The sequence below is a fragment of the Leptodactylus fuscus genome, chromosome 8 (genome assembly GCF_031893055.1).
Source record: "Leptodactylus fuscus isolate aLepFus1 chromosome 8, aLepFus1.hap2, whole genome shotgun sequence".
Lineage (NCBI taxonomy): Eukaryota > Metazoa > Chordata > Amphibia > Anura > Leptodactylidae > Leptodactylus > Leptodactylus fuscus.
The window spans coordinates 76,732,948-76,747,088 of record NC_134272.1 but is presented as its reverse complement, the minus strand read 5'-3'; the positions used below and the strand labels follow the sequence as shown (position 1 = coordinate 76,747,088).

The 14,141-nt window shown below is 41.1% G+C and overlaps 1 protein-coding gene across 6 annotated transcripts in view; it reads left to right on the top strand.

Annotated features, from left to right (window-relative positions):
• SLC4A10 (solute carrier family 4 member 10) overlaps positions 1-14,141 on the top strand; it is a 143,577-nt gene that overhangs the window by 81,029 nt on the left and 48,407 nt on the right. For all 6 annotated transcript variants that reach the window (XM_075284467.1, XM_075284470.1, XM_075284465.1 and 3 more), the window contains exon 6: positions 6,098-6,286. In XM_075284467.1, coding sequence (XP_075140568.1) covers positions 6,098-6,286 — 189 coding nt within the window. The remainder of the gene's footprint in view (positions 1-6,097; positions 6,287-14,141) is intronic.

Here is a 14,141-nt window from a genome sequence, read left to right as displayed (position 1 = left end):
ATATCACAGAGCTCAGCTTCTCTCCTCTATCATAAAACCCTATATATCACAGAGCTCAGCTTCTCTCCTCTATCATATAACCCTATATATCACAGAGCTCAGCTTCTCTCCTCTATCCTATAACCCTATATATCACAGAGCTCAGCTTCTCCCCTCTATCCTATACCCCTATATATCACAGAGCTCAGCTTCTCTCCTCTATCATATAACCCTATATATCACAGAGCTCAGCTTCTCTCCTCTATCATATATCCCTATATATCACAGAGCTCAGCTTCTCTCCTCTATAATATAACCCTATATATCACAGAGCTCAGCTTCTCTCCTCTATCATATAACCCTATATATCACAGAGCTCAGCTTCTCTCCTCTATCATATAACCCTATATATCACAGAGCTCAGCTTCTCTCCTCTATCATATAACCCTATATATCACAGAGCTCAGCTTCTCTCCTCTAGCATATAACCCTATATATCACAGAGCTCAGCTTCTCTCCTCTATCATATAACCCTATATATCACAGGGCTCAGCTTCTCTCCTCTATCATATAACCCTATATATCACAGAGCTCAGCTTCTCTCCTCTATCATATAACCTTATATATCACAGAGCTCAGCTTCTCTCCTCTATCATATAACCCTATATATCACAAAGCTCAGCTTCTCTCCTCTATCATATAACCCTATATATCACAGAGCTCAGCTTCTCTCCTCTATCATATAACCTTATATATCACAGAGCTCAGCTTCTCTCCTCTATCATATAACCCTATATATCACAGAGCTTAGCTTGTCTCCTCTATCATATAACCCTATATATCACAGAGTTCAGCTTCTCTCCTCTATCATATAACCCTACATATCACAGAGCTCAGCTTCTCTCCTCTATCATATAACCCTATATATCACAGAGCTCAGCTTCTCCCCTCTATCCTATACCCCTATATATCACAGAGCTCAGCTTCTCTCCTCTATCATAAAACCCTATATATCACAGAGCTCAGCTTCTCTCCTCTATCATATAACCCTATATATCACAGAGCTCAGCTTCTCTCCTCTATCCTATAACCCTATATATCACAGAGCTCAGCTTCTCCCCTCTATCCTATACCCCTATATATCACAGAGCTCAGCTTCTCTCCTCTATCATATAACCCTATATATCACAGAGCTCAGCTTCTCTCCTCTATCATATATCCCTATATATCACAGAGCTCAGCTTCTCTCCTCTATAATATAACCCTATATATCACAGAGCTCAGCTTCTCTCCTCTATCATATAACCCTATATATCACAGAGCTCAGCTTCTCTCCTCTATCATATAACCCTATATATCACAGAGCTCAGCTTCTCTCCTCTATCATATAACCCTATATATCACAGAGCTCAGCTTCTCTCCTCTAGCATATAACCCTATATATCACACAGATGATCTTCTATCCTTTATCTTTTTTTTTTTTGCTGCCATTGATTCCAGTGTATTAACCATATATACATTTGCTCCCCTAGAGGTAGGTCTAGGCAACCAGATGCAATTCTAAGCCTATTGTGTATTAAAAATTAATTAACTCAGAATTTTGGACCCATTCAAAATGTAAAAATAGATTTTTTTTATATCCCTAATCTATTCCAGTTGTTTGCTCCAATGTTTACGGCTCGTGTTATATGTGTAATTAAGAGTTAATTTGGACTCGGCTTTGTGTGCCAGCAGCCACTGTGCGCTTTAAATGCGGCTTGGATATTTTACAATTATTCAAAGTTTTAATAAATGAAACATTGTGAATTTGCTGGAAGGAGATTAGTGGGATGAAATACACTGTAGGCCGAGCCTTCCAAATAAGATCACTGAAAACTGACAGGCCTCCTAAATGAACCTCTGCGGTGGAACAACACATGTTATGTCATCTGTGCTCAGGTTCGCTGCTGACACGTAGCAGGGTTTCTCTTTAATCTCCATATTCAATGTCGTGGATCAAAATAATAGTCCTTGCATTATGCAAATCACATTATGTAGTTTATTTTTTGCACAACTTGCATTTTATAAAAAATTTTTGCATACATTTAGGAAAAAAAAGAAGCTAAGTCTTAATAAAAATCCATTTTGATTTTCCTTATTATCATCTATACCAGGGAGACCTGGCATGACTGCAATGTTGTGGCCAAGCCCGGATTAACTAGGGTTGGGCTATCGTGTGTCCCGGTTTTTTCAGGACAGTAGCTCTTTAGCTAGTGAAATCCATTAGTGATATTTTTAAGGCTGTTTATGTATTGAAGCATCCAGTCCATATGTCACTAGAGAGAAAAATGTATTCCCTGTGATATGAACCGTCTTTACTTACCGTATATACTCGAGTATAAGCCGAGGCCCCTAATTTTACCACAAAAAACTGGGAAAACTTATTGACTCGAGCATAAGCCGAGGGGGGGGGGGGGGAAATGCAGCAGCTACTGGAAAATTTAAAAAATTAAAATGGTCGGAGTTTTTGGGTGCAGTAGTTGATGAGTGCTGGGGAAGGGGAGGGGGTGTTTTGGTTGTCTGTCTGCCCCTTCCCTGAGCTTGAGGACTGTTTTTTTGTCCCCCACTTGGAATTCAGTCTGGCTGAATATAGGGTATCTGCAGTTCTCCTATTAACCCCTTCCCGATGGAACAAGAGCACTGCAGATACCCTATATTCAGTAGACCGGGCAGTCAGACACAGAGTTACCTAATGTGTTTGTGTTTCACAGTAATTTTCTAATTTTGTGCTGAAAAATTTGGCTTATACTCGAGTATATACGGTACTTTGCATTGTGTTCTTCTTCTGCTACTTCTACTACTAGATATTTCAGAATCCAATAGATATGTTTGTATGAAGGTCAAGTATATCTTTTGTGAATCAAAAACAGTCAGACTATAATAGCAAAGAATTGTGTTCTCCTGGAGCTTTCAAGCACATTATGATGGGTTAGTCTGACCTCAGAGGTTGTTCTAATCGACATGGGTTGTCAAAGCCTGGTCTGACAAAAAATAGGTTCTTCAGGTCTACATCTATATCAGTGCTAGCTCCTAAAGGGGTATTACTATCTCAGGGTTTCACTTGTTCTCCTTTCTCCTCTCCTCTCCACTTCCTGGTTTCAGCGACAAGTGATGGATAGTTCAGGCTGGTCATGTGCTTCCAATATTTGCTCTGGACTTACATATACAAATAACAGAGCACTGATCAAGTCCCCTGTTCTAGCCCTTACCAGGGCTCTGCAGCTACATTCACTTTGCGGAGTTGGCAGAAGGCAATATTAGTTGTAATTCGCAGTGAAGGGAAGAGAACAGAGGTGGCTGGGAAAAGGGACTGATGTCACCAGCCTGGCCACTGCTAATAGATAGTAGAGGTGGTCTCAAGCCTAGTCAAAAAACGGTAAACCCCGAGAAGGCATAATCTGCTGTGTCTGATAAGATAAATTTGTAATTTATTGGGTAAAACACTTTATTTAGGTTAACCTACTGCTTTTAATAAGATCCTGGAGATAGGAATACCCCATTATGTTGTATCAGGAGTAGAGCAAAGTAAACATGTGCTTAAAATGGAGTGCCAGGACACATCTTCTATTGTGGTCCTCTAGACCTGTAGAGGACATCTTATATGGGGCTAAAGACTTACAGAATCCATATGTAGAGGAACCAAAATCATCCCTTTGTTGAAAATATCAGAGGCCTGGGAAAGTAGTATTGAAAATACATAAAAGTTGACTTTAATGTAATGGATGAAGTTTACTGCTAGTCCACCATGTGTGGACCCTAAAAGTTCCCATACACCCTTAGTAACTGTAGGGAGGAGACATTGAAACTCAACTTGCCAAAATTGACTGGTTCACGATATATAGAGCCTTAGTGACCATTGATAGAGAAGAGCATCACCAATGTAAGCAAGCCAAGGCCCGGGAAACCTTATTTATCGCACTCACTTTTAAGTTCACTAGCATAGCCCATGCGGTTGGCATACAAGGGGCAATATTGAAGATGGGTACAGCGCAGTGATCTTCAATGATATGAATGAAATGAAAAGATTGTAATGTTAACACTCCTATTTATAAAAAAATCAGGCTTCTATTTTCTTTCTCATGACTCAGAACCATGATGAATCAGATTGTCAGGATTAGTGGGAACATCACACATTTACCTGCGTTACTGGATTCAGCTACCAGACGATAAAATAATTGACTCCAGTAGAGTGTGAGCTCCAGAGCATAAGAAGGCTTTGTGAAAATAAGGTCTCCTAGTCGTCATCTGTACAATTTGGGAAACGAAACTCCTTCTTTACCGTCATGGAATTCAGGTCACCGATGGAAGAATCACTGTCTAAAGTCGTGGTCGCGTGGACAGGTTTCTCTCCATGACTTGTAGATCTCACTGTGTACAAGAAATGGACGACCATTCTTCATTGCTGCAGTAGGGTGGCCATGGTGGTGTTGGGGAGTCATTTGTATAACCGAGGATGTTGCCATCCTAGAACTCTTTGTGTTTCTTGCAAAAGCTTTCTAGGCTGCAGTTTTGCATTCACAAAAATCATCTAAATATTCACTGGCCTTGATCCAAATGTGACCAGATGGAGCTCCTGTAGTTCCCAGGGCAAAATGCAACCGCGGCAATTTAGGTAATTCAGAACATTTATGATTTTATGGCTCTCACACTGCAAACTGTTTTATCAAAATCCCTAAGATTCTCTACCTATTGTAACCCTGCCTTTAACCCTCGCCACCCCCCCCCCCCCCCCCCACACACACACACACAGTTCTAAACATCTCCTGTTCAGGGTTTCAGCAATGTGCATTAAAGTTTACCCTGGGCAGGATATGTTCATTGAAACTGTAGAGGGAGCAGTCACTTGAAAAGGCTCTGGAGACCTGGGAGCTAGAGCCACGATCTTGGTTTAAAGCAAAGATTTTGAGATATCACTGGTTAAAGAGGAGCTACATATACTCACAACTTCACTTTAAAGGGATCCTATCATTAGAATCCTTTTTTTTCTAACTAACATGTAGGAATAGCCTTAAGAAAGGCTATTCCTCTTCTACCATTAGATGTCTTCTCCGCGCCGGCGTTCGGTAGATGTTCCGTTTTCCGTCTTTATGCAAATTAGTTCTCTCACAGCACTGGGGGTGGTCCCCAGTGCTCAAACAGCACTGGAGGCGTCCCCAATGCTGCGACAGAACTCTCCAGCACCGCCACCATCTTCTTCAGGAACCGGCCTCTACGCGTCGTCTCCCGGCCTGGCTTTCAATCTTCTATGCATGCGCAGTCGGCTCTGCCAGCAGAGCTCGGGCAGAGCCGAATGCATCTGCGCGCGGCCATTTTTTTGTGGCCGCTTATGCGAGTGAGGGAACTCATTTGCATAAAGACGGAAAACAGAATATCTACTGAACGGCGGCGCAGGGAAGACATCTAAAGGTAGGAGAAGAATAGCCTTTCTTAAGGCTATTTCTTAAGCCTTTCTTAAGGCTATTCCTACGTGTTAGTTAGAAATAAAAGTATTCTAATGATAGGATCCCTTTAATCAGTGTGCAGGGAGAGGAGAACAATTTTTATCCATATGGCCCCTTTTATGGTACATGATAAATGTGATCAACCTTAAAATTCAGATGCCAGATTTGATGTTTTCTGTTCATCTCCCTTCTCAAAAAGTAATAAAAAGTGATCACAAAGTTCATAAATGGAATGCAGAAAAGGATACAATGTTACAAGACTGAAATGTTACTAATGGGTTAAAATATTCAGCAATATTCCACATAAGGCACCGGAGTCGTGTATCTGCAATAGGTATTTGAGTCATAAATTCAAAATCTGCAATAAAAAAGTGACATTTTCAGAAGGAGAATTTTTAACACAGGTCAAAGATTAGATGATACATAATATTATTGTACTTTACGTTACTTTTTTGCAAAATTTTAAAAAATGTATCCTTATTGGGTTTGTTCAGTCAGGGCAATTGTACTTTTAGTATATTGGTTTATCAGGGTTCTACTGGAGGACAGCGAGCACCATCATGCTCCCCATAACATGGCCGTTAGAACATACATGTGACGTGACATACCTAACACGTATCCAACTTTATTTCCGTCAGATATGATCCTGGATCAGCAGGTCGCCTCTGGGCAGCTCAGCGAAGACGTCCGTCATAGAGTTCATGAAGCTCTTCTGAAGAAACACTATCATCAAAACCAAAAGAAGCTCAGCAACAGAATCCCCATTGTACGCTCCTTTGCTGACATTGGCAAGAAGCAGTCAGAGCCCCACTCCATGGACAAAAATGGTAAATCTGCCCCTCGTGTTATTGGAATTCTAGTCTGGCTGTGGTGCTATTAGATTATATCTGTGTTATGCGTCTTTCCATATATTTAAGCGATAGTTGTGCCGACTTCAAGTTGACCTGACATAATAGAATTTTTCATAAATGAATAGTTCAGGTGAGTATAAGAAACTTTGTATTATATCTTATTAAGGAAAAATGCTTCTTTCTCCATTTACTAGGTTGCTCTCCTCATCTTTTACTCCTTTCAGTCAGTCTGCTATCAAAATTAGGCCTGGTTCACACAGGGTTCTGCGTGAACACATTCCATTGTGGCTGCCAGTGTAGCTGCATTCTGTCGCGGCTTTCCGCTCCGGATTAGGCCCAAATGAATGGGCCTAGTCCAGAGGGTGTTGTTGCGAGGTGGACACCACTGATAAATCAGCTGCGGAATCCGTCTGAAGAAAGAGCATGTCGCTTCTTTTTTCCGTGAGCGGGAACTAACCGCTAGCAATAAAAAGAACGCCAGCAGTCTACATAGACCTCTATTTTGAGGGGGCGGATTTTGAGGCGGATTCCGCGTCAGAATTGGCCCCCTCTTGCCCTGTGTGAACGAGCCCTTAGGAGATGTACAGTCAGCCTCACCTACTGATCAGGCTACACTTAACTTTGATATCTATGGAGAGGGGGAGAAGTAGGCTGCTAGAGGCACTCGTGCGCACACACATGCACAAACAGGCGCACGGACACACATGCACATACATGCACACACAGACGCACGGACACAAACATGCACACACACACACACACACACACACACAGCTTCAACGTCTACTGTGCTTAATAAGATAACTGTACAGTGAGATAAATCACTTACTACAGCAGCAATGTGTATGACTCTTCCTCCGCTGGCCTTCTCTCCATAGACTTCTAGGGTTAACTTGATCTCTGAGAATCTTACAGTCTGGCCTCCCCTCTGGATTTTTCTTGTAATAGTGATCAACTGAGTGAAGTGAGAAGGAAAGCACCTGATCAATGGTGATAAAGAGGTTTTTCTTTAATAAGATATATTCAAAGTTTCTTATATTAATCTGTACTATGTATTGATGAAAAGTTACCTTATAGCTGGAGTTACACTTTAGAGTGACCTTGTTGTCCAATCTGCCAGCAGCATGATATATGGAGCAGGAGGAGCTGAGCATATATATATATATATATATATATATATATATATATATATATATATATATATAAAATTGTTTTTAGTATAGTTTAATTCATCCCTTAAATTTCTGTACATTTTGTGCTTAAGAGTCCAGTGGGCGGTCCTACTCATTGACTGACTGTAGAGAGGGGTCAGGGATAACAGAGGAATGCCCTCCTCGTGAATATAGCAGACTCCCAACTAGGAGTCCACCGTATTGTTTGATCATTCCCATTAGCCGAGCGAGCCAGTCATTTTGTGATGTTTCGACTTGTTGGAGAATAGACCTATCACGGTCATAGTCTCATAGTCATCTGACGCATCCACTTTGATGCTCTAGAGCCAGGACATGCCATGTCTAGTGCTGCAATAGTTGGACATAGATGTTATACTGGTGTGTTTTGGTAATGAATTGCGTACAGTAGATCCGGTCTAAGTGTCCTGGTGTAGTGTAAGGTGTCAGTGAGTGCTGCTCGCGGGTGCACTGTGCTGCGTCATCTCCCATCAACCTCTCTGGTCATGGCCTGGTCTGTCCATGATAATCATTTGTTATCCTGTGGCTTCTGGAACAAGTCAAGCAGACACAACAGGAGATGACTGTGTTTGGCTGCCGGCACTTTGTTCTAATGATTGTCAAGGGTCACAGCGGTCAGACCGCCACCCATGGGATCTGGATTGTACTGAATCCTAGTGATACAGTAGGCTATTCACGTCTAGACAACTTGTTTAAGTATAAAACATTGAACATAATAATTTCCCAATTCTTTGTTATCATCTGATTTCTTTTATATTCTGAATGTAAGAACAATTTAAAGGGCGAACAACTTAAAAAATCATCAGGAGTATCGAGCTAATAACTGGAAAAACAAGCGCTGCGACATGGCGCGCTCCTTGTGTGTGGGCGAAGGCGTCAGTCCTTGGCTTTGTATCAATGACGCTGTGATTTGCTAAAGGCATTAAGTCGTGCACCAGATCAGGGGTTCTGTGTTTCCATCTAAGGGGGTTAAGTATATATTCACCGCAGAGATGTTTTTTTTTCTGTTCTTCCCTGTGTGCTGACCTGCTGTGCTGGTTCCACAATTTGTAGTAATGTCACATTGATAGGACAATCCGCCACTGTCATGGACCATCCTCTCCACAAAGCCACATTCACTTATCTTGTCCATATGTCTTATTAGTGCGACTGCATGTTATAGAGGAGAGTTTACTGAGGTCACTGTGAAGAGGGGATCCTGCCTTGGTGGAGACATTATCACAGGATCACATTATTAATACCACAATTACTACACAATCACATTATTAATAACACCGTTACTACACAATCACATTATTAATACCACCGTTACTACACAATCACATTATTAATACCACCGTTACTACACAATCACATTATTAATAACACCATTACTACATGATCAAATTATTAATACCACCATTACTACACAATCACATTATTAATAACACCATTACTACACAATCACATTATTAATACCACCGTTACTACACAATCACATTATTAATACCACCGTTACTACACAATCACATTATTAATACCACCGTTACTACACAATCACATTATTAATACCACCGTTACTACATGATCACATTATTAATACCACAATTACTACATGATCACATTATTAATACCACCGTTACTACATGATCACATTATTAATACCACCGTTACTACATGATCACATTATTAATACTACCGTTACTACATGATCACATTATTAATACTACCGTTACTATATGATCACATTATTAATACCACCGTTACTACAGGATCACATTATTAATACCACCATTACTACACAATCACATTATTAATACCACCGTTACTACAGGATCACATTATTAATACCACCATTACTACACAATCACATTATTAATACCACCATTACTACACAATCACATTATTAATACCACCATTACTACACAATCACATTATTAATACCACCGTTACTACATGATCACATTATTAATACTACCGTTACTACATGATCACATTATTAATACTACCGTTACTATATGATCACATTATTAATACTACTGTTACTATATGATCACATTATTAATACCACCGTTACTATATGATCACATTATTAATACCACCGTTACTACAGGATCACATTGTTAATACCACCATTACTACACGCTCACATTATTAATACCACCATTACTACACAATCACATTATTAATACCACCGTTACTATAAGATCATATTATTACCACCGTTACTACACGATCATATTATTTATTACCACCATTACTACAGGCTCCCACTATTAATACCACCGTCACTACACGATCACATTATTAATACCACCGTTACTACAGGTTCATATTATTACTACCATTACTATATGATCACATTAATAATACCGCCGCTACTACACACTCACATTAGTAACTCCACTCTTTGCTAAGCTTTGCTATAATTATAGACAATGATCCTTTTTAGCTTTTGCAGGGATTTTATATGTAAATGTAAAGACAAATTGACATTTTCAGCGCATTTCTGTTCTGGCACATCCCGCTTTATTTTTAGCTTCGGCGTTTGAGAAGCTTTTTCTCCAGTAAAATGAATTGTTTCTTGTAGGATCTCATCTCAAATAACATTAAAAATAATAATTAAGTCAGAAAATCGTTTTCTTATATTGATGGTCAAGAAGGGGAGATGAGGCCATTGTTATGTTTTACAGTCCGCTTTGTATCCTATGCATTATAATGGACGGAGCTTTAGCACTTACTGTGGATACATGTATCTAAGCCGCTCATGTATCACATGACATCACGTTGCCCTCCATTACTGTCCTGTGGCATTTCCGTCCACATTATACAAAGTGAATGAGATGATGACATTTTCTTAAATCTGATTAGCAGCAATGAAACGTCACGGCGCCCCCAGCAGGATTGATCTACAGGTCACCGCGCTGAATCAAGCTATTACAATGATGAACGATGGGTTGTGCTCTCAGGGTACGATGCTAATGTGCAAAGAAAAATGAGTCATTCAATTGAGGGAAAAGTAAAAGAATACGGTTACTCTGAGGACACAAATAATAGGATCTTACAGATCATGGCTTGATATGTTCCGAGGATAATAGACATGACAGCATGACCAACTGGAAAGAGGACTCTGACCCAGTGATGGAGACCATTGGTGGGGGTAGAAGATGTTCAGATGGTGGCGGTAGTGGGTTGTGATTGTGGGGAGCAGTCTTATATATCGTGGTAGTGAGTTCCAGAGTATGGCGGACACGCGGGAGACGTCTTGGAGGTGATTGTGTGAAGAACAGAGCAAAGAAGGAGACCTTGTGAGTAGAGCCGGACGAGCCTTCATTTTGTCTTTGGTTCAGACGAATCAACACTTTGTTTTGGTCTAAACTTGTTCAGATAGACTTGGAAGTGCAATCGCTTCTGATCCCAGAGTATAATAGATGGAGGGTAAAACATAAAGAATAGTTGGACTCTCCTTCCCTCACCTCTTCTAGGGATCCTTAGTGTAAACGCCTCAATTTTTCTGCAACGAGGGGCCACACGGTGGCTCAGTGGTTAGCACTGCAGCCTTGCAGCGCTGAAGTCCTGGTGTTCAAATCCTGCCAAGGGCAAAAAACCATCTGCAAGGAGTTTGTATGTTCTCCCCATGTTTGCATGGATTTCCATCCCATATTCCAAAAAGACATACTGATAGGGAAAAAAATGTACATTGTGAGCTCTATGTGGGGCTCACAATCTACATTAAAAAAAAAAAAAAAAATTCCACAACATACCTGCAAAGTGGATAGGATTCTGGTTAATCCCATCCAAACCTTGCAGAAAAATAGCAGCAGCGTAAATGCTGCGATTTCAGAAATGCTTGTGTTTTTGTAACTTGCACCATGTAAATTATACCTATGGAAATGCTACGTACATAATAAGCCCCAATACCCACTGCCATATTTCCTTCTACTAGAATATCAGTGTATAAAGAAATCTGCTCCAGTCTAATCGCTCCTCTGCAGCGCCACCTGCTGCTCACTGGTGGTACAACGTCTATACTTTGTCTTTTCCTCAATCTTAGAGCAGATTTTAGGACACCCGTGTCAGGTTCCCATCCTTCCCGCACTGTTATACATCCTTTCTTCAGTGCGTTGCGTTTTGCACCTGCCGCTTATTGCACAGACTAAATTTACTCCGACCTCCCCCCCGACACTCCGAGAATTTCCATCTTCCTCGTTGGCGGAGATTGCCTTGGAGTTAGTGTCATTTTGTATGTTTTTATTAATCTTCGGTGAGTTGGAGAATCCGTCTCCCCAAGGTGATGAGATTAATGACTCGATCGCTGCCAGGACGTCTTACAGATATAATTGGCAAATATTATGTGTGTACGGAGCGCGGTGCGGCTGGATATGACGGTGCTATTTAATTGCTTTATTATTTTGTGCTCCCTCGGGGGGAAGGGCGTCTGGTTTACAAAACACATTGTCAAACAACCTATTAAGGATTCCTGAGTTAATAGAAGGAGGAACTTTTTCTATTAGCCAGAGCAGAATTCAGCCTCTCGCTATGGAGGGCCCGGCACATCCATTGTATTTAACGTGTAATACTTTATTTCACCTGTGAGGGTGCTGCAGGAGATTGAATACTTGTTGCCACGTTTTTCCATAGAGCAGCAGTGATCAGTTTATTGATTGGAGGCGCTACTATCTATCTTCCACATTTGTGCTTTACAACAAGGAGTAATAAATGTGCTAAGTCGTTGTCCTAAGACCGCGGCGTGTCCACCATAAACCACTGAACCATTTATATTCTCTCTCATTATAACGCACCGACATGATATAACGCGGAGCCTGCGTCATAAACAATGGGAGGTCGTGCAGAACTAAGATGAGGTATCAGATCAGGTCTTAGGAACAGGAGATTTATCTGGAAATCTCATCCCCGGTGAACGTCACACATTGTATTATTGCTGTCTCTAGTATTAGATTTCATTACATCTCTACATGGATGGACGGGAATACTCAGCCAAGCGGGTCATTGAATGATGACGGATATTATATCTTGGGGTACGCGCCTCTTGTTAATGATCGCTGCGGATAAAGCACAGGAAACTTTGTATTAATAAAACCTAAGGATCACAGATAGATCAAAGTTCTATTTCCATAATAAAATACACTTAAAGGGGTTATCCAGTCTCTACTATTCATGGATTTGAATATTAGATCTGTGTGGGACCTCCACAGATCAGCTGTACAACAGATAGTACCATTCCTAGTATTGTTTACACAGCTCACTCCCCATACAGACTGTAGCTGCGGGGCTTTACCACTGCCCCATTAAAATCTATATGGCTGTGCTGCAGTACCTACACCCACCTCCAGGATTATAGCTGATCTGTTGGGGTGCCAGGTGTGGGACTATCACAGATCTAATATTATAGGCTTTGCTAAGGATCAGCATCCTGATCGTTTTTGTAGGTGACCACTTCCATACTGTTTCTCCATAGACCTAATATGAAGTTCTACAGATTCTCACTGGGGCTCTGTATGGCGGCACAGACAGTACTATAGTCCCATAATTCTCATGTAGTGCCATAACGGTTCATGGACATAGCAGAGCCACTACCTGAGGCCGCACTAAACTATGTCTTGATTTGCCTCCTGTGGCTGCAGCGCCCTCTTCAGTTGTCTCAGGCCAGTACAGCCTTTGATATTTAAGACTTGAAGAAACTCCTAGCGTGAAAATAATCAAGATGTAGTCACCATCTCCATAGTTTCTTCCCCATGAAACTTTATCTAAACCTAGTCTGTATCAAAGGGGTTTTCTGAGAGCTACATATTGATAATCTCTCCTTAGGGTTGGTCATTATCAGTATTAGATCATAGGGGTCCGACACCAAGGGCCTCCACACATCAGCTCTTTAGGTGACCACTCTGGCCTCTTCATGGGACAGTCACATCATACTATCACCCTCAGCCACCATACATTCAGTGGCATTCAGTGAAGAGGCCATCTCTTCAAACAGCTGATCTGTGGGGGTCCTGGGGGTTGGACCTATACCTCTCAGATATTGATGGCGTTTTGTAAGGATACAAAGTTCAGCAGTCAGTTCCTGGAAAACCCTTCTAAAGTTTATTAATTCTTCATGTGCATAAGTGTCAGGCAAATGTGCGGAAAAATTGAGTGCGGAAAGAATGCTTCCAGAAATTGAAGGGTTAATAGTATATTTTACGACGCGCATGATGAAAAATGGAAACGTAAATGCCATCAATATTTGGTGTGGCCTTTGCCCTTTGGAGGAGGAGTCCGGCAAGTGATGATACGGCCGCCACAGATATAGCCCTGATCTCAACATCATCCAGTCTGTCTGGGATGACATGAGGAGACAGACGGATTGGAGTAAGCAACATCCACAGAAGACCTGGGCTTAGTTCTCCAAGATGGCGGCTGGAACAACCTCCCTGCCCAGTTCTGCCAAAACTTTTCCGTACGGAGAATAAGGCAAAGGGGAAAAGTCACACCAAATATTGATGGGATTTACATTTCTCTTATCTTCATTGAAAACAATGAACCCTTTTATTTTACTTTGCAGTAATTTTGTACTCTTGCTTAAAACTTCTGTACAGTACTGTATACAGACACAACTTTGTGACCACCATTACCTTTTTCATATAGGACTTCCATTTTAT